This window comes from Sus scrofa, chromosome 6 (assembly GCF_054392235.1).
Source record: "Sus scrofa isolate SSC_HxYL_T2T_F1_AM1 chromosome 6, Sscrofa_HxYL_maternal_Yorkshire_Landrace_v2.0, whole genome shotgun sequence".
Lineage (NCBI taxonomy): Eukaryota > Metazoa > Chordata > Mammalia > Artiodactyla > Suidae > Sus > Sus scrofa.
Window position 1 is genome coordinate 38,789,871 of NC_139388.1, and position 27,511 is coordinate 38,817,381.

The 27,511-nt window shown below is 35.9% G+C and overlaps 1 protein-coding gene across 20 annotated transcripts in view; it reads right to left on the reverse strand.

Moving 5' to 3' along the window:
• PHKB (phosphorylase kinase regulatory subunit beta) overlaps nucleotides 1-27,511 on the reverse strand; it is a 199,113-nt gene that overhangs the window by 127,594 nt on the left and 44,008 nt on the right. For all 20 annotated transcript variants that reach the window (XR_014805945.1, XR_014805944.1, XR_014805948.1 and 17 more), the window contains one exon: nucleotides 5,204-5,319. Coding sequence is in view for 9 of the 20 variants with exons in the window: in XM_013998278.3 (XP_013853732.2) it covers nucleotides 5,204-5,319 (116 nt within the window). In the remaining 11 variants the exon portion in view is untranslated. The remainder of the gene's footprint in view (nucleotides 1-5,203; nucleotides 5,320-27,511) is intronic.

Genomic DNA, 27,511 nt, shown 5'->3' on the forward strand with positions numbered 1-27,511 from the left:
AACCTCTGGCAATAGCAAGCTATTTAGAAACAAACACTCCTATTGTGATCTTACATTTACTGGTAAATATAATAATATGTTATAAGAATTAAAAGTATTTTATTGCCAAAGACATTCTCAAAAGAGTATTCCATAATTAGCTAATGAACATATTAATATTAGGTGACTAGTATCAGTAAAACATTCATCAATTTGATTCGTACAGGGTGTTACCTCAATACTTACTTAAGGGAACTAAAAATGAAGTGATGTTTACTTGGGAGACAGTCTGTAATAAAATGATTTATTGCATGAATTAAAGTTTTTCTAGAAAAGGTGATGAGTTTGGACTAGGTGATTTAAAACCCACTGTGGAATCCAATAAATTAACTGGCAGGCATGGGAACTAAATTTACCATCTCCTATTCATTAGTATTATGCTTTAACTCCCCAAGCTACCCAACCACACTTCCTGAAAGAAAAAGGACTTCACAATACTGTGGTTTTAAAGGCTGCTCATGAATTGTTCAGTACAAAAAAAAATGGAAAAAATGCAGCAGAATGGATGGATAGGTACTTGTAGCTCAATGGGCTGGAACATCGAAAAAGATTTAAGAAGACTAAGTAGTTACTTCAAATAACAAGCACTGTATGAAATAAAATGGTCACTAAAAGCATCTTAAACTGAGTAGATTGATGCTATCTATGATGGTTACTTATCTGATATTTAGTCACAGCTTTCTTTCTTGGAAATAGCTAAAGGACAGAACATAAAACCTTAAAAAAAAAAAAGAAAGAAAGAAAGAAAGAAAAGAACAGAAAAAACCCACACACACAAACAATAATTTCTCTATTTGGGCATATATCTATATTACTAAGTTACTACTTAGTTATTACAGTTTTCTTTTTTCCTTTACCAATAGCCAAAAAATTCAAAGTTAGGTTTGGGATTCAATTCACATTCTACAGAAGATATCATCTCTTCTCCAAAATAGATGGCCAAAAAACACATGAAAAGATGTTCAACATCACTCATTATTAGAAAAATGCAAATCAAAACTACTATGAGGTAACACCTTACACCGGCCAGAATGGCCATCATTAAAAAGGCTATAAACAAGAAGTGCTGGAGAGGGTGTGGAGAAAAGGGAACCCTATTACACTGTTGGTGGGAACGTAAATTGGTACTCCAAAACAGTATGGAGTTTCCTCGGAAAACTAAACATAGAACTACCATTTGATCCATCAAACACACTCCTGGGCATCTACCCAGAGAAAACCATGACTCGCAAAGACACATGTACTCCAATGTTCACTGCAACACTCTACACAATAGCCAAGACATGGAAACAACCTAAATGCCTATTGACAACAGAGTGGATAACGAAGATGTGGTACATATACACTATGGAACATTACTCAGCAATTAAAAGGGAAGAAATAACGGCATTTGCAGCAACATGGATGGACTTGGAAATTAGCATGCGAAGTGACGTCAGTCAGACAGTGAGACACCAACATCAAATGCTATCACTTACATGTGGAATCTAAAAAAGGACACAATGAACTTCTTTGCAGAACAAATACTGACTCACAGAGCTTAAAAAACTTATGATTTCCAAATGAGACAGGTCGGGGGGTGGGGGGATGCACTGAGAGTTTGTGATGGAAAGGCTATAAAATTTGGTTGTGATGACTATTATACAACTATAAATGTAATAAAATTCATTGAGTAATTAAAAAAAGTTTAAAGATAACCCCAAGGAGTAGAAATATCCTTATATAAATGAGGAAGGGAAAATATTTGAATTAAACTTGGAGCAGCAGAGGAGACTACCTGGATATTTAACTCTGGGGATTAAGATTTACTGTTATAATGAATAGCTACCAAAATGATATAGGGACAGAAATATAATTAAGTCAAATAAACATAAGCTTTTTTAAATGTAAAGGAATTTATTATAAGACTTAGAGAATAAACAGAAGAAAAGAGGAGGATTATTTGAAATACTTCCAGACACCCTAGGAGAAACTGAAAAGTGGATGTTGCTTGAGGAAAGGCAATCAAGAGAAAAATCAGAAGAGCAGGGAAGGTTTGCTTCGGAAACATTTCAAGAGTCATACTGAGCTTAGAGCAATGGACTCTTTTACCACATCCCTCAAAAAAGTGAGGCTGCTGATAGAATGAGCTTCAGATAAATGTAATGAGATCACTTTTAAGAAAAAAATTCTGAAGTGTATCTAAAAAAAATGCTAAATAATTCAAGAATCTGGACTAAAAGGGATACTAGCAAACCTGGTGCTGAAAAGGGAAAATCAGGAAGGGACTGACCACAACATGATGCTAAATCAAGCTTTACTGGTTGCTAAGCAAAGATATCCTTGAAACTTAGCAAAATTTCACCAAGATTATGCACCCTGCTGTTCTTTCAAACTTCAAGAAAACATTTTCTTTTTTTTAGGGTCTCACCTGTGGCATATGGAAGTTCCCGGGCTAGGGGCTGAACTGTAGCTGCAGCTGCCAGCCTACTCCACAGCCACAGCAATGTGGGATCCGAGCCGCATCTGTGACCTATGCCGCAGCTTGCGGCAACATGGGATACTTAAACCAATGAGCAAGGCCAGGCATTGAACCTGCATCCTCATGGATACTAGTCGGGTTCTTAACCCATCGAGCCACAACGGGGACTCCAGGAAAAATTTTTAAGACTTTAAATTACCATGTGATACAGGAAAAATAACTGGATTTGGAGGCCAACCACCGGAATTCAGTTCTGTCTCTATTATCTTTTGATTTGTATCATTTAAGGAGTAGAGGGGAGGAAATCACAAAACCTTCTAAACTTAGTTTCTTCCTGTATAGAACGCAATAATGTTTCCTGCCTGGCCTAAATTAAAAAATATTCTGTAACTGTACAGTGCCACAGATTGCAATTATTAGAGCACCAATGAGCATGAACGCTGAAGAGGGAGCCTCTATCCTCAGAATACTATGTGTATGTGTTTGGGGGTCTCAGAGGGTTACCTTCTTTGATCAAGGTGCAGTTTAGGAGGGATGTGTCCAGTGTGGCAGGGCTTTTAGTGAGCATCAAGGTGACAGTCAGACTGTGCTCTCTCTGACTGTTGCTAGGGAGGACTATATAGCACAGCGACAGAGTGGCAAAGAAAGTTAGAAAGCAATGGGCATAAGAGGACTTATAGTAAGGATTACTACATATGATTTCTGGCTTTCTGAAATCATGAAAACAGCTTAAGGTTATAACAAGGATACTGCATTAAGCAATCTTTGGATCAGATCCAACTAGGCACAGATAGTTCTGGAATGTCTTACAGCAACAGACCAAGAGTTGTGACTTAATCTCTGGCTAGAAGCAGCTCTATATTCCAATCCCCGAGCATAACCACAGAAAGAAACTGGCTTCCCATCACCACTGCCATCACTGCATCCATGAGTGCCACAGAGCTCATGTCTCCTATAGTTTCAAAATAGACCATTCTGGCATCGGAGGTGACATATCTAAAACAGGCTTGTAGAGATCTGCACTAAGAAGCATCTGGGGAAAAAAATGTTTAAAGTTCTTTTGAGAACTGTAAGGTATTATACCATGGAAAATTAGATGAATGTTAAATGCATAAAACCCATCATCCAAATCTAAATGGCAAATTTCATTTCCCATCCATTTGAATAAAACCAGCCTATCACAATTAAGATTAATTTTGCATGCAAAAGGTGGCAAAGACCATCACTTAGTGTCCTTCCAAGCCTTGAAATAAAATCCTTAATGACTCAATTTAAACACTGGCACCTCACTTATAGGAAAACAAGTTGGAGCCTGTTTCTTCACTAGTGACCATCCAACACCCTCACTTCCTAGGGTTAATGGCAACTTTTACCCAAGGTTCTTTTTGAGTTTTAATAAACAGCAACAAAAATTTACTCAAGTATTTTATACTGAAAATAATGTCAGTGGGACCACACTGGCATATACTAATTAGTTATTAAAAAGGAGACAAGGGGCCCGATAAACAATAAATACTGAAAAAGTAAATTTTTAAAATCATCCTTCCCGTCAGATAAACTTTCTGTCTTGAATATGACAAATAATGTGGAATGTTAACTTAATTGAGATAATAGCAGACATATAATATTATCTTCCTATTTTTAGGATTTCCTAGAATTTGTTTGTCTGAACTGAACTTTACCACAAATTACTTACCTCTTTTGCTGTACTCTTTATGACTGTTACTATTCTACTATTATAAAAATGCCTCATACAAATCATAAAGCCTATAGGGAAGTTTATATGTTAGCTGACTAGGGTTAAATAAAAAAACCTATTTGTTTCAATCTCTGTTATTAAAATATTCTTGAATGGGTGAGTATCCTTATATTTTAGCACTTATTTATTTACACCAGGTGTTCAAATGCTTTATATATACTAACTCAATCATTACAACAACTTCATAAAGTAGAAACCATTATTAACTCCATTTTAGAAACGAGGAAACTGAGGCATAGAGATGTAGAGCTAAGTGATCTGGGGCCAGTTTTTAATTTACTAAATATCTTACATCAGCTTAATTTTGTAGTGTGATTAGTTCTTTTATCCAAAAAAGTACAGAGCTGCAGATTCCTCTTAACCAGTGTTTCCTAAACAGTTTCTCTACTTCATTTAAGTCTCAATGATCTAAACGGATCTATAGCTCATAACTTTTAAATTCTTAAATCTTTAGTGGGAAATGGATTGGAATAATTAAGCTACACTTTTAGTTAAACAAAATAAAAAGGGTATGAGTATCTCTTGTTAGGATAAAAATCACCTCCATAACACAAAAGAGAATTTTACACAAAAGAGAATGCACAATTGGTGTTTGGTAATTTTAGTGCACTTGATCTTCCCAACAGTGTCATTTTAAAGAAGGAAAGAAAAAATTACTTGATTGAGCAAAAAGGCCAAGCCATGGACTGGATACTGATATGCATGTATTGACACTTTGGGAAGTTGGGAAGGATATCTTGCTCTTATCCTGCATCTGTTTATGGGCACTGAGAGCAGACTCTTGTTTTAATTTTAAGTGACTTTCATCTGCATCATATGTAGGAAAAAAAAAAAAGAGAAAAAAATTACATAGAGACCAGAGTTCCAATCTAGTGCTTAGATTTTTATTTAAACTCAAATTCCACACAATTAAAAATAAAAACACTCAAAAATCACCAAATTACCTTGAATGCAGCTCTGTGCTGCCATTATTATATTTGCTTCCTCTTTCCCAGACACCAAAGTCAGGCACACGGTAAACTCTTTCTACACAAAATACAAGGTTCTGAATAAAAGAGACCTAAAAGAAAAGAAAAGAAATATAAGGGGACCTTTAGATACTGATAAGAACAATTAGATATTTAAAACAGTTGCATATTTGAAAATTGGATTTAAAATCTAAATACGCACTCACCTACCAAACACATTTTTGACATGCTGAAATTTTTGTAATTATTAATTACTATGAATACTCTGTTACATCTGGTTTTTCTAATAGAAAGCCTAAAGAGAGAACCTAATGTACATAGTACAGAAATAAAGTTTAAATCCTGTCAGTGCTCCAACTGTAATTCTTCAATGGTGTACCTACTACGGTTCATGATGGCTCCACTACATCTTAAGAATTAAGAAAAATATACATGTAAGGATAACCTGACCCCCTTGCTGTACAGTGGGAAAATTTTAAAAAATTATAAAAAAAAGAAAAATATAAAGCACTATTCTATACAAAATAATAATAATATTTGGAACCTAAAATGTCAAGTGTTACATAAGTCTAATACTTTGGAGATAAAAAGGTATTTATCAGTTCTAAAATGAGTCAATCTCATGTTAGAGCAACCTAGAGTCTTGAGTAGATTATACCTAGAATCTAATCTTCTCCTGCCTTTTCTCAAACTCAAAGTTTACACTTAGAGATGGGCTCTAACCAACAGGCCAGGAGCCAGAGCCACAGGTTTCATGTAAAGATTTCAGACATTTGACGAAATTTACACTTTCTACAGTAACTATGAAAAGCGAAGATTATGGTTAGCTGCTCTTTAATAAAATTTCATTCATTTTAATAAAAATAAAAACTTTATGTGGGCTACTGTTCCTGATATAGGACTTTAAAGTAAGGAAAGTTATTAGGGATAAAGAAGGATATTATTGTAATCCTTCCTGTTATAATAAAAGAGTTGATTCTCTAAGAAGACATAACAAACTTTAATATTTATGTGCCTAACAACAGAGCATCGAATTGTGAGAAAAAGCCAACAGAACTGGAAAGAGAAACACATGAATTCATTATCAGAATTTAAGACTTCAATACCTCTCTATCAGAAACAGATCAAAATCAACTATACTTTAATAAAAAAACAATAAAAGCATTGAAATGCAAGAGTGAGAGAAAAAAAGAAAGGAGAAAGAAAGGAAGAAATCTAGATCCTGCAGGCAGACAATCAGTAAGGACATAGTAGAAGTTAACAACACTATCAATCAACTGGATATAAATGACATTTATAGACTATTTCAGCCCAGAACAACAGAACACATATTCTTCTCAAGTTTACATGGAACACTCACATTCTGGGCCCAAAACATTAACAAATGTAAAAAAATATAAATCATACAATGTCTGCTCTCAGATCACAAATGAATTAAACTAGAAATCCGTAACAGAAAGACAACTGGAAAATCCCCAAAAAAACAACACACTCCTAATAATACATGGGTCGAAGAAAGAAAAAATGAAATGAAACACAACTTTCAAAATTAAGGGGATGCAGCAGAAGCAGTGTGAGAGGGAAATTTATAGCATGGAATGCATATATTAAAAAAGAAGAGAGAGGGAGTTCCCATTGTGGCTCAGGGGGTGACAAACCCAACTAGTATCCATGAGGATGCAGGTTTGACACCTGGTCTAGCTCAGTGGGCTAAGGATCTGGCATTGCCATGAGCTGTGGCATAGACTGCAGACGGAGCATGGATCCCACATTGCTGTGGCTGTGGTCCAGGCCAGCAGCTACAGCTCCAATTCAACCCCCCTAGCCTGGGAACTTTCATATGCCACCAGTGTGGCCTTAAAAAGCAAAAAAAAAAAAAAAAAAAAAAAAAAAAAAAAAGAGAGAGAGAGAGAGAGAGAGAGAGAGAAATCTAGAATCAATAATTTAAGTTTCCACCTTAAAAAACTGGAAAAAGAACAAATTAAATCCAAAGTAAGGATAAATAAAGAAATAATAAGAATTAGAACAGAAACCAATGAAATTGAAAACAAGAAATCAACAGACAAAAATCAATGAAACCAAAGCTGGTTCTTGGAAAAGATCAATAAAATTAATAAGCCTGTAGCTAGGGTAACTATGAAAAAAAGAGCGAGGACACAAATTGCTAACATTATAAATAAAACAGGGAACACACTTTCCATGGAAATTAAGAGTAAATAAAGGAATACTAAGAATCAATTTATGTCCCAAAATTGGATAACTCAGATGAAAGAGACCAATTCCTTGAAAGCCACAAAACTAACAAAAAAAGAAATAGATGATCTGAATAAAGCTATATCTACTAAAGAAACTGAATCAATAATTAATGACCTCCCAAAGAGAAGGCATTTGTTCTAGATGGGTCCACTGGTTGAGTTTTATCAAACATTGAAGGAAGAAATTATAACAATTCTTTATAATCTCCTTCAGAGGACAGAAGCAGAGGGAATACCTCCTAACTTAATCCACAAGGCCAGAAATATCTTAAAACCAAAAACAGACAGGCATTACATGAAAACTATAGACTAATATCTCTCATGAATATAGATGCAAAAATCCTCAACAAAATACTTGCAAATTGAGTCCAAAAAAAAGTATAAAAGAATTATGCCCCACAACCAAGTAGAATTTATTTCAGGCATGCCAGGCTAATTCAACAGTACTAGAAAATCTCGCACCATGATATAGACTGTAATACTGTATATCAACAGACTGAAAAAGAAAAATCACATGATCATTTCAATAGATGAAGAAAAGCATTTGACAGAATCCAATATAATTCATGATAAAAACTCTTGGTAAACTAGGAATAAAGGGGAACTTCCTCAACTTGATAAGGACTATCTACAAAAAAAATCTATAGCTTAAAACCATATCTAATGGTGAGAAACTCAATGCTTTCCCACTAGGATCAGGTACAAGGCAAATATGTCCCTTCTCATCATTCCTTTTCACATCATACTGGAAGCCCTTGCTAATTTAATAGGGCAAGAAAAGAAAAGGAAAGGTATTCGGATTGGGAAAGAAAACATGAAAATGTCTTTGGTGGCAGAAGACATGACCATCTATGTAGGAAATCCAAAAGAATCAACAAAAAATCTGGAACTAACAAATATAACAAGTTACAGTATACAAGCTTAACATATAAAAGTTAATTATGTTCCTATATGCCAACAATGAACAAGTAAAATCTGAAATTAAAAACTTTACTCCCAAAAAGGAAATAGGTATGAATCTAACAAAATACATATAAAAATATATATATGAGGAAAACTACAGAATTCTGATGAATGAAATCAAAGAACTAAATAAATGGAGAGGTATTTCATGTTCATGAACAGGAAGACCCAAAACTGTCAAGATGCCAATTGATCTATATATTTGACTTAATCCCAACCAAAGTACTAGCAAATTATTTTATGGATATTGACAAATATTCTAAAGTTACTATGGAGAAGCAAAAGACCCTGAATAGCCAACTTTTGAAGAGCTATGTTGGAAGAATCACACTATCCAACTCCAAGACTTATTACAAAGCTATGGTATTCAGTACAGTGTGGCATTGGCAAAACGGTAAACAAATAGATTAAAGAAACAGAATAGAGAGCCCAGAAATAGATCCCCATAAGTACAGACAACTGATCTTGAATAAAGGAGCAAAGGAGCAAAGACAATCTCTTCAGTAAGTGTGCTGGAACAAATAGACATCCACATTAAAAAAAAAAAAAAAAAAGCTTAAACCTTTTCTTTTACAAGAGTTAAGTCAAAGTGGACCATTGACCTAAAGGTGAAAGCAAAACTCCTAAAAGCTAACACAGTAGAATATCTAGATGACTTTGGGTATGGTCTTTTTAGATAAACCACCAAAGAAATGATTCATGAAACAACTGATAAGCTAGACTTCAATAAAATAAAAAACTTGTGCTCTGTGAAAAATAATGTCAAGAAATTGAGAAAAGAAGCCACAGACAGGGAGAAAATGTTTACAAAAGACACATCTTTTTTTAATGTCTTTTTTTTTTTTTTTTTTTTTACTATTATGGCTGCATTCACTCCATATGGAAATTCACAGGCCAGGGATCAAACCCATGCCTCTGCAGCAACCTGAGCTGCTGCAGTCAGATTCTCAACCCACTGTGCCACTGTGGAACCTCCAGCAAAAGGCACATTTTAATAAAACACTACTGGAGTTCTCTAGTGGCTCAGAAGGTTAAAGATCCAGCTTTGTCACCACTGTGGCTCAGGTTGCTGCTGTGACACAAGTTCAATCCCTGGCCTCAGAACTTCCACATGCTGCAGGTGTGACCCCCCCAAAAACCAAAATCAAAAACAAACAAAAAGCACCATCATCTAAAATACACAAAAACTCTTAAAACTCAACAATAAGAAAACAACCAAATGTAATTTCTACATGGGGACCTTGCCATTTTCATCATTCTGTATCCCCCCAGTGTCTAGAACAGTAAAAAGAGTAAACAAGGAATGAAAAAAAAAAAAAAAAAGGATGAATGAGTGAGATTGGCAGAGAATCTGATTTTTCATACCACTCCTATAAAATTTTATAAAATTACACCAATTTCACAAAACTTACTGGGGAGCTTCCACTGTTTAATGAGGTAGGAATTACCTTTTCCTTCAAGCTTTGGTTATATTTGCCTATAAAACTAGTTGGAAAAGTTCTTTTTCTGAAGGAGATGCGGGGGAGGGGAAAGATTTCTGAGTAATGATTTACTTTCACCAAAGACTGCAGATCATGCATTCCTACGGGGGTGAAAACTGGTTCTTAGAAGCAAAACAAACAAACAAAAACCTAAAAACTTAGATATTACAATTAGGTGTAGCCCTCCAGCTCAATGCTATCTGACAAAATCTTATTCCTTAGTATTGGATTTCTCACATTAGAGAAAGCTTAAATACCTTTTCCTCCTCTTGGAGGCAACAACAACAAACAGCCAAAAAAAAAGTTAAGAAATCCTGAAATAGATCTGTTTCTTTTTTCCATTTTAAGTCAGTTTTAGAAAGTGTGTCAGTTTCCTGGAGCTGCTGTAAGAAAATACCAGAGACTGGGTGGCTTTAAACAGTAGAAATTTATTTTCTCAGAGCCCTGGAAGCCAGATGGAGATGTCACAGGTTTGGTTTCTTCTAAGATCTCTCTCCCTGGCTGGCAGGTGCGGCATCCTCTTGCTGCTTTGTCCTCACATGGTCGTCCCTCTGTTCACACATGCCCCAGGTATCCGTTTGGGCGTCCAAATCTCCACCTCTTCCAAGGACACCATTCAGGCTGGATTAGGACCTATCCTAAGGGCCTCATTTCAACTTTCCTCTCTAAAGGCTCTAACTCCAAATACATCTGCATCAACCCTACTTCCTCATAAAATCATATTCTGAGTACTGGGGATTAGGATTTTAACATGTAAGTTGGGAGGTCAGGGTGGGTGGGAAAGAAGAAAGGAGGGGACATAAAACTCAGCTGATAATAGGAACTCACAGTCTCTCTTGAACACACTCCATTTTGGATTTTAACATTTATTGCCATATAATTTCTTATGGTACACTCTATCTTTAAATGTCTACCTATTTGTAGTTATATTTGCCTTTTCATTCCCAATATTAATTAATTAAGTAATCCTTATCTGCTTAGCAAATTTTATAAAAGGTTAAATTATTAACCTTAAAAAAAGGTTGATTTTATTGACAGTATCTAGTCTAACTATATTTATATATATATACTTTTTTTTTTTTTTGGTCTTTTTAGGGATGTATATGCAGCATATGGACGCTCCTAGGCTAGGGGTAGAATCAGAGTTGCAGTTGCCAGCCTAGGCCACAGCCACAGCAACACCAGATATGAGCCGCGTCTGCGCCCTACACCACAGCTTACAGCCATGCTGGATCCTTAACCCACTGAGCAAGGCCTGGCATCGAACCTGTATCCTCATGGATATTAGCTGGGTTTGTAACCTGCTGTGCCACAGTGGGAACTCCCTATACCATTATTTCTATTTTTATTCCTTCTATTTGCTTTGTATTTACTATGATATTCTTTGCTGACTTTAAAAATAAGACCCTTAACATTGCTAATTTTCCATCAAAGAAAAAAACTGCCTACAATGACACTTTGGCCATGTTCCATACATATTGGTATGCAGTATTTTCACTGTAATTCCATGGTATTTCTCAATTTCCATTTCTATCTCTTCAAAATCACAAAAGAGTATATTATTAGTTTCTAAAAACATGATATTTAAAAGGCATCTTTTAGGTACTGACTTCTAAATTCAATGTGGTTAGATAACATGGCCACTGATTCTCTGAAATTCATTTAATTTCTGCAGAGATTTGTTGAGACTAATTGTGCTATTCAAATTGTGTATATCATATTTTTTGTCTCCTTGGTTTACCACTTTCTAAGAGAAATGTGTTTAAAAATCTCCTATCCTATTATACTTTTGCTTTATATATTTTGAGGATGCGTTGTTGGGTTCTTATGGCACTGTTCATTGAAATGTGTCTTTAATCATTAAGTAATGTCACTTTTTATTTTATTTATTTATTTTTTTATTTATTTGTCTTTCTGTCTTTTCTAGGGCCACACCCGAGGCAATGTGGAGGTTCCCAGGCTAGGGGTCTCATCGGAGCTGTAGCCACCAGCCTAAACCAGAGCCACAGCAACACCACATCTGAGCCACGTCTGTGACCTACACCACGGCTCACGGAAACGCCAAATCCTTAACCCACTGAGCAAGGCCAGGGATCAAACCTTCATCCTCATGGTTCCAAGTCAGATTCATTAACCACTGAGCCATGACAGGAACTCCCACTTTTTATAACTTTACCTTAAATACATAGGGTAAAAAACAAACATCTGTAAAAAGAAAACCCCCAAATACAATGGCACTTAAGATTCAATTAGTTTCTCAAAGTATAGTTGGTCCATGTGTGATAAAGTCTTATTTTAATTCTGACTTAACTCAGTTAAAGACTTGGTCAATTCCTCTTTCTAAATAAGGAACAGGATTAAGTCTTGATTAAGTTCACAGCCCAGCCATCAACCGCATTGGGTTCTCACACTCTGTGCAATACACACCCACTTTCATTACCCCAGCACTAGATACCCTACAAATAGAGATGGGCTCTTATGCATTAAAGCCCACAAAAGTATTCAAATTAGCCAACACAGTGAGAGCCAGCAAAACCTGTTTAACTTCACCCTGCTTGCCACCCCTGAGCTATCCCTTATACTTGTAGCTTATTACCCTGTGCAAGGGTAAAACCCCTGTGTAGCCCTATATGGGGGCTTTCTCTCATTTAGAGCTACAGATATCAAAGAATTGTGCACTTCTGAGTGTCACTGTACTGTTTACAGCCACCAAAAAAAAAAAAAAAAAATCTTCCAATCTTATGAATTACATGATAGAGGGAAGTTAGTTCCACAATGTCATTTAGGGACCCGGGTTTCTTCCGTCACTTGTTCTATAATTCCCAGGGGGTTTTCTGTGGCTGGGGTAAGGGAGAGGCAGGAGAATTAATTTTTACCTATTCTGCACAAGATTCATGTCTTCCTCAGCTCATATTATCATGCATCATTTCCTCAAAGATTGTCTTTCCTCAATTCTCTCTATTCTTTTCTTCCTATGAAACATATTTTTGACCTTCTCATTTCTATCCTCAATTACTCTTAAACTCCTTTCATATTTGACATCTTTTTACCTCTCTTCTACATTTTGGATAATTTCCCTGGAATTATCCTCCAGTACATAAATTCTTTCTTCAGCAATGTCCAATCTACTCTTTAATACGTCCATTAACCTTTCAGTTGTTCCTCTTTATTATTTCTAATAAACATAGTAGGGCTTTTCACATATTTCATCCTCTATTTTGTCTATACAATATTAATATTTAAGAATTGAACATTTTTATTCTATAGCCTCCTTTAAATAGTTGTTCTATTATCTAAAATTCTTGGAATGCAAGCTTTTCTATTTGCTGTATGGTTATTTTTTGAATAATTCACGTCATGTATTTTGGAAGTGTCTGTAATTAACTCATTTCAGCAAAGGTTTTCATTTGCAGATATGCATCTAAAATGCAATTTTACCTTTACTTCAGATCTCACGTGGTCTAGGGTCCTAGACAATAGAGGCTCCCCAGACTATGGACCAGTGAGCTAAGGTTTTTGTTTTGTTTTGTTTTGTTTTAATCCTCCTTCCACAAAGAGTACAGTTTTTAATAAATTCATGCACAGGACTCACATGCAACACTCCCAAGACAATATTTTTTAAAATTTGAGCCCCTGGCCCATACGATCTATGGTAGACTAATTATTAAAATGGCCTCACTTATCTACCCTTCTCTTTATCTACACCCCTTGAAATATGATTTTAAGGTTCTTTCCAACAAGAGGTCAGACCCATGATTTGCTCTGGCCAGTAGAATGTGGCAGAAATAAGGATGTACCAATTCTGAGTCTAGGCCTCAAGAGGCCTCTCATGCATGTGTTCTTGCAGATCCCCTAACTTTCCCATGAAAACAAGCCTGCCCCTTTCTGAAAGAAGACAAACTATGTAGAGCAGAGATGGCTTATATCAGCCAATGCCGTCCTAAATCAGTTATCGACCTGCCAACTAACCACAGCCTGCATGAGTAAACTCGGATAAGATCAGCTGAGCCCGGTTATAATCAGCAGAACAGACCAGACCATCTGTAGACTGGGAAGGGATATAAGCTGTTTGTAAGGCACTACATTTTAGGATTCTTTGTTAAAAAAAACTCTAAGAGCTAGGTGATAAAATATATATGGCTCTATTGGGCTTACCCATACCACCATATCAAATGCTAATTGCTAATTATCTTTTCATTTCTAGCATTCAAGGATTTTTTTTTCTTTCATTGGTGCTTCAGTACGTAGTTGGCTTTTTTAAAAATAAAGTTATCTCTCACCCAGTATTCCCTATTTTTAGAAAGAGGCTAAACAATCAGCCTATTTGGTTTTATTGTCACATTTACAAATTTGACCAAGCTTCTCTCATAACAGATATCTAACTTTCTGGTTTCCCCTAAAATGTTAGCAGTAAAGCTTCTTTGAATTCCTGGAATAATCTCTCTCTCCCAAATTTAGTTATTTCTACATATTATTGTCTCTCCCTAATATATTCTTATTCTACCACTTCACCCAGTTAATTCCTACACTGCCTTCAAATATCAGCCTGGAAGAGGAAATTACCTGGAAGAAAAAAACCTTTCCTGATTCCCTAAACTTGAATGAAAAATCCACTTATTCATCATTTTGTCGCATCACCTATCACGGTTTCTTATACATGGAAACTCCTCATGACATATTTGTTGAACAAAACTGGCATATATTTACACATTTGTAAACACTGACAGAAAAGCCACTTATTCTTTTAATGCCTTTTTAATGAGGAAAGAGCCAGTCCTATCCTAAAACAGGGATCACTCACATGCATATGTTCCAAGAATATTAAAATCAAAGAATTAATTTTTTCCCCAATGGCCTACCCCTGCTTTCTTCCCAAAATATTAATAGTTTGCCACTGATGATGAGTTATTCTTCTATGTTATACTATTACAGGTGACAAGTGCAGGTATATTCAAAGCCCTTTCATCCAAAATAAAAACACTAAAAAAATTACATAAACTATGCTCGGTCCAGAATACTGCAACCAACTGAAATATAATAGCCATTTTTCAATACTATGAAACACCAAATCCTACAACTTGCTTTAAAATGCCCATAAAAGCCCTTTACTAATTTTTAAGTGAGCCAAGTGGAATTTTCATGATATAGTAAACAGAAAAATACTAAAGCCAGAGTTCCCATTGTGGCTCAGCAGGTTTAAAACCCTACATGGTGTCTGTGAGGATGAGGGTTCGATCCCTGGCCTTCTTCAGTGGGTTAAGGATCTGGTGTTGCCGGAAACTGTGGCCTACCTGGCAGATGCAGCTCAGATCTAGCGTTCCTCCGGCTGTGGTGTAGGTCTGCAGCTGCAGCTCTGATTCGACTCCTAACCTGGGAGTTTTCCATATGCTGCAGGTGCAGTCCTAAAAAGAAAAAAAATACTAAAAAATTCCCAGTCAGTGTGGAGACACTGAATAACGAGAAAGGGATTTCAGAACTAGAAACTAATATTCTCAAAGATTATTCACAATTCAAATATTTGAATGGTAACTTTAAAACCTCATCTTATCATCAGTGACTTAATTCCCACAGCAGTTGAGAATCTGTGGCTAGTAATAACAGAATCAAAATGCACTAGTGTTGCAGAAAAATGTCGGAGGAACAAAACACAAAACTTAGGTCACTGGAAAGATTATCTACCACACTGTGGACTATTAATGGTCCTCTTCTATTTAATTCTTAACAAGAAATATAGGAAGATTATGTACCCTAAACACCACTTAATTACATGGAAAAGGAATTATTCAAAATTTCAATTCCTTGAATAAGTTCCTGCTTTCCTTTTACAGTAATGTGGAATAATACTGAAAGTTAGATTTTATTCTATAATTCAAGAATGATCAATCAAACTTTGCTCTGTTGCTAAACACAATATACTTTTAGTTTGACCAAGGTGAACAAATTCTTCTTCACAAAAACACATTTTACTGTCCAAACAAATCTTTTCATAAATAGACACTTTCCAAGGAAGCCAAAAATTCCTTATATATAATTCTAAAATAACTGTCATATTGTGTAACAGATTAAATGAATTATTATAAATAATTACTAATATTATATTCTTTTCCTGCAATACATTAAATAAAGAAGAGGATGCATATTAAAAAATGACTCTTCTATGAATTTTAGATAATTTACTTTAGCAATAAGTGAGGTGGCCATTCCAGCCTACCCTGTCTCATAAAATTATCATTTAAAAAACATCTCAGCTTTATCTGAGTAGCAACCAACATTTGGGAATATGACAGATTGTGACACCATTCTTTATTTGGCTAAAGAAATATACATCAAAATACTATAGGCTTAAATATTTTTTTAATTCCCCAAGTTATAACATTATCCTGAAATGACAGGCTATTATAGTAACAATTTAAAAAGCTTAGTCCTTTGAACACTGCTTAAAATTTCCCCATCTCTCTTATCTCCTATCAAAACCAAACAAGCACCAAAACAAGAAAGCAAAATTAAAACTCATAAAATTTCAAAGGATGTATATCAAACTAGGAGCAAATTTTTATGTGTGGGAAATACTTTTACTTGGTTGACAAAAATAGAATAAAAGCAATATTCTTAAAAATTCAGAGACTAGCTTAGAAACTAGCTCAAGAGATCATCTATCCCAACCTTATCTTTCTGGGTATGTCCATTTCTAGCATCTATTACAAATCATTTAATATAATGTAAGCTCTCCAAGACCCTTTTTTCCTAAAACTAAAAAAAAAAAAATCTGAATTCTCTCCAATACCTGTAAATTCAACTTAGATTACAGTAGCCCAAACTAGACACAATATTGAGAAAAACATTTAACCACTGATGAATAATAATTTGCACTTAATTCTTTCAGTGACAAATCATAACCAAGATACTTCTAAAATATACAGTCTGAATTATGTTTATAAGTATCACCGACAAGGGAAAGATGAATTACCATTTGAGGGATGAAAAATGTGAAAATTTTGAGAGAGAGGGAGCATGGGATGGGGGTGGCATGAGGAACACAGAATGGAAACAATGGTTAGACAATGAATTTGATGACTGAGCTGGTCTAGATGACAATTTTCTCTTTGCATGTTAACATTTCTTCTCTTTTAAAATATCTATATCAGGAGTTCCCGTCATGGCGCAGTGGTTAACAAATCTGACTAGGAACCATGAGGTTGCGAGTTCGGTCCCTGCCCTTGCTCAGTGGGTTAACGATCTGGCGTTGCCGTGAGCTGTGGTGTAGGTTGCAGACGCGGCTCGGATCCCGAGTTGCTGTGGCTCTGGTGTAGGCCGGTGGCTACAGCTCTGACTAGACCCCTAGCCTGGGAACCTCCATATGCCGCGGGAGCGGCCCAAGAAATAGCAACAACAACAACAAAAAAGACAAAAAGACAAAAAAAAAAAAAAAAAAAAAAAAAAAATCTATATCAGGAGTTCCTGTTCTGGCTCAGTGGGTTAAGAACCCGATATAGAGTCCGTGAAGATGCAGGATGGATCCCTGGCCATGATTAGTGGGTTAAGGATCCTGCATTGCTGCAAGTTGCAGCATATGTCTCAGATGTGGCTTGGATCCTGCATTGCTATGGCTGTGGCACAGGCTAGCAGCTGCAGCTCCAATTTGACCTCTAGCCTGGGAACTTCTATATGTTGCAGGTGTGGTCATTTAAAAAAATGGATAAAATATCTATATTTCTATATATTGTATATATGGTTCACTCAGGAGACACTAAAATTTCTTATAAGATATAACCACCACAACAAAAAAAGAGGTAGAATAGGCTTTCTTTTATCAAGAAAAGCTGAGTTCTGGGGTGAGGGAAAAAGGGATAAGGGAATATCTCAAGGAAAGTAATTTCCTAATTCTTGTACACTTACACTGTGAAAATTAAATACATTGTAAATGATAGGCAAAGAAAACAACCAACCATGTAGCTGATTGCCACGTAGCTAGACCAAATTGAGATGAATTTTGTGTGAAATACATACCGATTTTGATGACGTAGCACAAAATAAGGAATATAAAATATCCCCTTAATAGTCTTTTCTATTTATGACACATTAAAATAAGGATATCACAAATACATTACATTAAAAATACATATAAAACTAATTTTATCTGTTTTAATGTGGCTACTGAAAATTTTTAATTCTATATGTGGCTCACACTATACTTTGATTGGACAGCACAACTAGAGAGGCTGGAAAAAGAAATGTATGCTTTCCCATATGGCCTGCTCAGCTGGAGGTAGCCCCACAATAGCCCTGACCAATAAGGCATAAGAAGGCTGCTGGGGACTTTTGTGCAGGCTCTTTTTTTTCTTTTTAAGGCCACACTTTCAGCATATGGAAATTTCCAGGTTAGGGGTCAAATCAGAGCTGCAGCTGCTGGCCTACACCACAGCCACAGCAATGCCAGATCTGAGGGACGCCTGTATACTGCAGCTCATGGCAATGCTGGAGCCTTGCCTGAGTGGGGCCAGGGATGGAACCTGCCATCTTCATGGATACAGGTCCAGTTCATTCTTGCTGAGCCACAACAGGAACTCCTTTATTTTATTTTATTTGGGGGGCAGGCCTTTGATGTTTCTGATAAAAAGGGCTACTTCTGATTACAAGTAGCTAGTACACTTTTATCAACCTTCCCCCCTTCTTTTTTGCCATTGATGCCAGTAGTTATAGCAGCCATTTTGAGGTGATGAAGAAAAGAAACTGACAGTCCAAGGAGCTAACCATCTCCAACACTGCATTACATTGCACCTTTTCATCTAAGCCACTGCAGTAATTCCCAACAGATACAGGATAAATTAGTCTAATATTTTATAATGTACTATAATTTTAGAAGGGCCATGATGAAAGATAAATTTCAATTATTCATATGACAAACTTTATTAAATATGACAACCTTTGTTGGACAGCCATATATCCAACAAAATGTACAAAAGCATGTGCTTACTTAAAGAGTTTTGTGTCAGGTTTTAAAAAACTCAAAGACACTAATTTGGGCATAAGTAAAAATTCACTAATTATGAAATCAATGCAGTGACAGGCAATCACAAGGAAATAGCTGACTTCTCAAATATACTGTTCAAAAATGGGTACAAATATTCAGCAGAAAGTAACTTATAACAATATAACTAGAATAAAGGAACCAATGTCTCAGCAAAGCCATGGCTCACAACAGGTGTTCAATATTTGAGAATGAATGAACAGGCAGATACCTGTATATTTCTCACCCAGGGCACAATCTCAGCCAGCCATCACATGTGCTTCACATGTGCTGTTATTCAGATATTCAAATGTGACAAAATGGCTGTGCAATACTGAAATGTTTCTTTTAAATTTAGGTATAGTTGATGTTACAATATTGCATAAGTTTCAAGTGTACAATGAAGCTTTTTTAAATACAGTTATAAAAAATACATTAGGTTAACTGATCTTATAAAGAGACTGAACTTGAGCATAAAAGGCTGTTGGGCAGAAGGTGGGGGAGGTATAAATAGATACTTACATTAAAAAATAACTGCAAATGGTAATCAACTCTTAGAATGGTAAAGACCTCAAAAAATCCAGTCATCCATAAAAGCAATGAGACCACTGACAAAAAAACAGCAAAATCAACTTTTTCGGGATTCTGAAACTTAAACAAGAGCTTGTAACAATGCAAGAAGCATTAAATCAAGAAAAATGACTGAAATCTTACTTAAGGAGAGTGAGCTTTGGAATGTATTGAATTGCCTTATTTCCTATCCCCTCTCCCCTACTTTGCTATATCCTCACATTAGCCATGAAAATTAGCACACTAAAAGCCAGTAGAAGGGACAAAATAGGTTTGAAACTCCCCCAAATCACCATCTTAGTGAATTATCACTGTTTTGAACTGTCTGACAGCTTCTCAGAAACTGTCACTCACTGAGATTTTCTTTTCAATGACTTAGAGTTTACACAATGCACACAGTCTTTTTCATTGGCACACAGTGAAAACAACCAGTGGCAACTATCTGATATTTCAGTTGTCCAGAAACTTTCTTCTTAAAAGATGTACATAGTGGGCTGTGAAAATCTCCAACATATTCTTGGAAAGCCAGAAGGATTAAGCCGATGTGTAGGGTTGTGTCCACAGCCAAAAAAAGACCTGAAACAATCTCACACCTCTGGCTGAACCAGAAGCTCTGCAAAAGCAGGAAGTGAAGGCTAAAAGACAGTAATATATTGCTTGTGAAAACTTCCATGCTGTGGCCCAAAACACACAGAGAGAACGCTGGGAAAGGCTAGGAGACTTATTATTCCAAAGTATTTATGTATATTCCTGTCCAATCATCAACTGGATTGAGCTGAGCAAAGACACCAACGACCACATACAACAATGCAAAGTCTACGGAAAATTTTCAGGAAAAACAGTAAACAAATAACACAAACAATTTTGAGGACACCACACCTTAGAGAAGGGGAATATGATCTCCAGAATTGATACAATGTATTATTTTAAATATCCAGTTTTACCAACACAAAAAGTGAGACATGCAAAGAAACACAATCATGAAACACACATCTGAATAAAAGAAATTGATAGAAAACTGTTCCTGATAAAACCCAGACTTTGGACTTAGTAGATAAACACTTTAAATGCTCTAAGAGCTAAAGGAAAGCATGTAAAAACTAAAGAGGAGGAGTTCTCATTGTGGCTCAGTGGGTTAAGAACCTGACATAGTGTCTGTGAGGATGTGGGTTTGACCCCTGGCCTCACTCTGTGGGTTAAGGATATGGCACTGCTGCAAACTGCAGCACAGGTCACAGATGTGGCTCAGATCCGGTGTTGCTATGGCTGTAGGGTAGTCCTGCAGCTGCAGCTCAGATTCAACCCCTAGCTCAGAAACTTCCATATGCTGCTGGTGTGGTCTTGTAAAAAAAAAATAGAAAAAAGATAATATGGTGAGAACAATGTCTCACTAAATAGGGATAGTCAACAGAGGTAGAAATTATAATCAGGAGCCAAAATGAAAATTTGAATTGAAAAGGGCAATAGTAAGAATAACTGTGTTCAATAATTATACTAAAATCACTCCAAGTTGTTCTCCAATCACCATGGAATGAAATTACGAATCAATAACAGATAAAAATTTGGAAAATTCACCAATATGTGAAAATGAAACAATATCCTACTAAATTACCAACATGTCAAAGACATCACAAGGGAATTAGAAAACGCAACGAGATGAATGACTACAAAACTGTAACAACAAAAATAATGGGATACAGCAAAACAGGCTGTAGAGGGAAATTTATAACCACAAATGCGTATATTTGAAAAGCAGAATGATCTCAAGTCAATAATCTAACCTCCCACTTAAAGACACTAGCAAAATAAGAGGAAAAAAGATAAACCCATACAAAGCAGAAGAAAGGAAGTAATAAAGATTCAACAGGAAATAAATACAATAGAGAATAGAAAAATCAGTGAAACCAAAAGTTGATTCCTTGAAAACATCAACAAAACTGACAAATCTTCAGCCACCAAAGTAATCCTATTAAACTATAACTTGAATTATATTATACCTTTGACTCCAACGCCCCTTGGCCTCCATCACATGTAGAATAAATCCCAGGTTCTGGTCATGACCCCTGACTACTGGGAGGTAGATAAATCTCTACCACTCTCTGACCAACGACTTCATGACAACTATGAATACCTTCTAGTTAATTCCTCAATCCCAGCAGGTACATTCAATCCCCAGGGCTTTCTTTTACACTTTCCATTTCCTCTGCCTGAGGTGTACTCCTGGTGTTTACATGACTTGTTTCCTTATTTCATCCAGGTCTTTGTTCAAATGCTCTTTTCCAGGAAGGCCTGTCCTGATAACTCTACCTAAAACGGTTTTATTTTCTATTTTCCCACTTATACATTTAAAAATATTATGTCACTTTCTAATATTATATTCTATATTTAAATATTAATTCTCTGTTTTCCTCATTATAATATGAACTTAATGACATTACAGACTAATCTATTTTTCACTGCTATATTCTCACTGGTTGGTGTACTGTAGAAACTCAATAAATACTTGCCAAATAACTGCATGATTTATTCAAGGGTGCATGAATGAATACACTCATCTAAATATGAACACATCTCTAAACCCTAGGTCATCCTGGATGCCTTCATGACTTGACCATGATGTCACATGACATGTGTCACTCATATCTGTACAGGATAAACAGATACAACACTGTCAGAATACTGACTGGCTTCTGGTGCCAGACTGCAATTTAAATCTCAGCCCTGCCACAGCCTACATGTGACCTTGTAAAAGCCACTTATTGGGTCTCTGCATTATTTTAGTCATTGAAAAATGAAGATAATAACTATACCTACCTGCTAGTGTTGTAAAGATTAAATGGATTTATATATATGCAGCACATAATAAATACCACAGAAGTGTAAACTATTATTATTGCTATATATAATTTGGAGAAACATGGATAATGACATTTTTTATTTTTAGGGGAAAACATCAATAAATAGTTTTGAGTAATCTATTCATTTTTTCTGTGTACACTGTTGAGAAGCAGGAGCTAAGAATACCTTATCTCCAAAATTACTCATAGAAAATTATTCTATTAAAAGATAGAAATTCCTTAAGTTTGGCCTAAAAACCATATTACATCAAGAGGTAGTGTCTGTAACACAAAAATATCCACACAAAAAGCAGAAGCAACACAAAAATTGCTAATATTTTATGGAGAAAACATGCACACAAAGTAAAAGTCAAAACTCAGGAAATAATAAGAAGAGGAAAAATTAAAAACTTATCTTTAAAATTAAACATAAAAGTCTCAGCATACAAAAGAAAAAAATCCTATATTAAAAAAAAAAAAAAAAATCTGGAGTTCTCCTTGTGGCTCAGTGGTTAAGGTACCTGGATAGTATCCCTGAGGATGCAGGTTTAATCCCTGGCCTCACTTAGTGTGTTAAGGATACAGTGTTACCGTTAGTTGTGGTGTAGGTCTCAGGCATGGCTCGGATACCACATGGCTGTGGCTTTGGTGTAGGCCAGCATCTGTGGCTCTGATTCGACCCCTAGCCTGGGAACCTCCATGTGCCATGGGTGCGGCCTTACAAAGATAAAAAGAGAAAAACAAACAAAAAATCTAACAAAATTCAAATAGAAACTATTACTTAGAAGGCTGGTTCCCAATCATACACAACTTCTACTATTTATGCCCTGTGTAGTCCCCTCCTACACTGATTAGGACTGACTCGTGTAACAAACAGGATAGCTAAGGTGGTGGAGGGTGACTTCTTAGGCTAAGCATAAAAACACTATCCTTCCATCTTTCTCTCTTGGATTACTTCCTCTGAAAGAAGCCATCTGACATATTGTAAAGACACTCAAGCAGCTCTAGGGAGAGGCCTCTTGCCAAAACCATGTGAGTGAGCCACTTTAGAAGTGGGTCCTCCAGCCTCAGTAAAGGCTTTAGTTGACTATAAACCTGGCTGATTGTTTGAGTGCAACTTATGAGAGATCCTGTATCAGCAACACCCTGCTTAGCTGCTCCTGAATTCCTGACCCAAAGAAATTATGAGATAATAAATGGTTACTCTTTTAAGCCACTAAGTCCTGAGGTAATTTGTCACTCAGCAATAGACAGCTAATACAGTAAGAAATGAATTCCACATGTCATCCAATCTGAAAACATTTGAAAAGATCGTCTAGGTCTGATGGTAGAAGATATCTTTGCAAAATTAAAAGCAAGCAGCAGACGAGATATGGTCAGTAAAGAAGACTTTTCCAGTTTTCACGTTCAACAGGCACCTACAGATTTGCACAATATTTTTATTAGAAGTCTTACAACCTACACTTCTGAAGAGCTGAAGAAATACCTGGCCATTCCTGAAAGAGCTTTCAAGCACAGAAGTTACACTCAAGCATAATTATCTAAAGAAACTGGAGTATATATGAGTATCTGACACATTTCTGTCAATACAACTAGCTCTACAGACTATTCCATGTGTTACCCCCAATTAATGCTTATTTCCACATACATTTTAAGCTGGTAAGAAAAATACCCGAGGTTACTTTTTGCAAAAATGACAGACATTGTGACTTGTGACCCATCATTAAGGGTCTAACACCAAAGTCAGTCATGTACAGTATGACCCTGGAGAAGGATATTAGAATCCATACAGGTATTTCCTCCATTTCCAGGTATAAAGATGTAGCTGATATAATTTAACACAGAGACATATAATTAACAGGTCTTAATAAAAAAATAAAAGCAAATCCAAAGCGTAGGAAGAAAAAATTTTAACCTTTGTAAATCCTTACTTTCAAAACATAGCTTATAGTGTAGGGGTCACCAAAGTCTAAAAGGTCCCTTCTTTGTTAAAGAATTAAAACACTTTTCATATAATGGAGCTTCTCCACAAAATGGAATGTAAAGTTATCTTAAACACAAAACAAAATCTCATGTGTTATACAAATACTGGGGTACATGGGGTTCTTTGATGTTAAACTTTCTCTAAATCTATTTTTGAATGATACTGTTCTTGTTACTTTTAATCTACTTTTAAGAAATTTATTTACGGAGGATATCACAGAATGTGACAGAATGACATGTGGGCAGTTTACAACTTTGCCCCCCCCCAACAGAATTAAATAAGTTATCTTCATTAATAAACAGAAGGACAGACTTAGGTAAACTTTGTATTTAGTATTTATGTGTGTGTCTGTGTGTGTGCACGTGTGTGTATGTACATGCACACACACCTACATACACATATGTGAACATCTATGTCAAAATTATAAACATATGTTAAAAATATGTAAGTTTACCATATATTATGGGTTTCTCTCAAGATAAAGAAAAGCAAGCAAATAACAGTGCCAAGGAAGACCTATAAAGGTTTGACAATTTCACAGTTTTTGTTTTTAATTAAAAAACAATACCTGTAAATGTGCACAGCTATCCTTTTATAGACACCAATGCAGATTGGGTACCCACAGAACATGACCCATATGTGTGGGCAATGAAAGACATTAGAAAATGAGCATACACTGCTGTTCCTGCCCCAGCAAGGCTCATCAGCACCAATACTGGCACTTGGTATGTTTATATCATCGTAAGAAGGATATTATTTAACCCTTAAAACAGTGGCCTTTTCCTTAAGAAACTGCAATGTGGGTTCTAAGTTTATAAAAGCAAGAGAATCAGTAAAGATATGATGAGCTGTCACAAGAAGGAAAACAGCTTATTAAAGAACTCAAAAGGGCTGATAATATAATATGGATATTATATTACATATGCATATATACATACACCCATATATGTAATTATACACATGTTATGCTTTGTGTAAGAGTATGCTGTGTATAACACACACATGCACACACACACACACACGCACACACAAATGCCTCCAAACTGTATTCTTTAATCCTAAGACAAATAAGGATTTGGGCGAATTAAAAATGTAATAGTAGAAAAATAAGTTAGTCCCACTTCCTTCCCAGGTCCTTGGATTGCCCTCAGATGTGACTACGGCTGAAAAGTGGAGAAAAGAGATGGTGCAACAAACCTGCCCTTCAGGACATTAAGTAAAATTAGAAAAGAAAATGTTCCAAGTCACATCACCTTTGAAAAGATTAATTTTTCTAAAATATGCAAATAAAAGGTCCTTCATTCACTGAAAGATTCTATGCAGGCTTTTTACTGCTTCTCTACATGATCCCTACCACAGTATAAAAGAATCTCAAGGAAAAAGCTGGCAAGCAGCAAATACAACGTTTTATTATGCTAGGATTTTAAGTGTACATGTGGAAGATCTATTGAAACTGGTTACATAAAAATTTTATGTGTACCAAATAAAAACTATAAGGCTAAGAAAAAACATAAATAAGAAAAAATATAATGCTTAAGAGGAAAATACCTAAATTGTTAAGTATAGTTAAGTCACACAAAACAGAATGGAAAGGTTAAAGCAATTATCGTATTTTTTTACAAATGCCAACTGAAGATTTAAAATGAAATCAAAGATGACACAAATAGATGGAAAGACATACCATGCTCTTGGATTGGAAGATTCACTATTATCAAAATGGCTATACTACCCAAGGCAGATTCAATGCAATCCCTATCAAATTACCAAGGACATTTTTCACAGAACTAAAACATTTTAAAGTTTGTTTGGAAGCCCAAAAGACCCAGAATAGCCAAGATATCCTTAAAAAGAAAAATGGAGCTGGAGGAATCAGGCTCCCGGACTTCAGACTATACTACAAAGCAACAGTCATCAAAACCGTGTGGTACTGGCACAAAGACAGAAATATAGATCAGTGGAACAGGATAGAAAGCCCAGAATTAAACCCACGCACCTAGAGCCAACTCATCTATGACAAAGGAGGCAAGAATATACAATGGAGAAAAGACAGCCACTTCAATAAGGGGTGCTGGGAAAACTGGACAGCCGCATGGAAAAGAATGAAATTAGAACACTCCCTAACACCATACACAAAAATAAACTCAAAATGGATTAAAGTCCTAGATATAAGACCAGATACTATAAAACTCTTAGAGGAAAACATAGGCCAAACACTCTCCAACATAAACAACAGCAACATTTTCTCAGATCCACCGCTTAGAGTATCGACAATAAAAACAAAAATAAACAAAGGGGACTTAATCAAACTTAAAAGTTTCCACGCAGCAAAGGAAACCCCATACAAAACAAAAAGACAACCCACAGAATGGGAGAAAATCTTTGCAAATGAAGCTACTGACAAGGGATTGATCTCTGAAATTTATAAACACCTCCTACCACTCAATACCAAAAAAATGAACAACCACATCAAAAAATGGGCAGAAGATCTAAACAGACAATTCTCCAAAGAAGACATACAGATGGCCAAAAAACACATGGAAAGATGTTCAACATCACTCATTATTAGAGAAATGCAAATCAAAACCACTAGGAAGTACTACCTTACACCAGCCAGAATGGCCATCATCAAAAAAATCTACAAACAATAAGTGCTGAAGAGGATATGGAGAAAAAGGAACCCTATTACATTGTTGGTGGGATTGTAAATTGGTGCAACCACTGTGGAAAACAGTACGGAGATTCCTCAGAAAACTAAAAATAGAACTACAGTTTGATCCAGCAATCCCACTCCTGGGCATCTACCCAGAGAAAACCATGACTCGAAAAGACACGTGTACTCCATTGTTCACTGCAGCACTATTTTCAATAGCCAAGTCATAGAAACAACCTAAATGTCCATCGACAGAGGAGTGGATCAAGATGTGGTACATATACACAATGGAATATTACTCAGACATTAAAAGGAAAGAAATAACAGCATTTTTAGCAACATGGATAGACCCAGAAATTATCATGCTAAGCGAATTTAGTCAATGAGACACCAACATCAAATGCTATCACTGACATGTGGAGTCTGAAAAAAGGACACAAACTTCTTTGCAGAACAGGTACTGACTCACAGACTTTGAAAAACTTATGGTTTCCAAAGGAGACAGTCTGGGGGATGGAGAGATACGTTGGGGTTGTG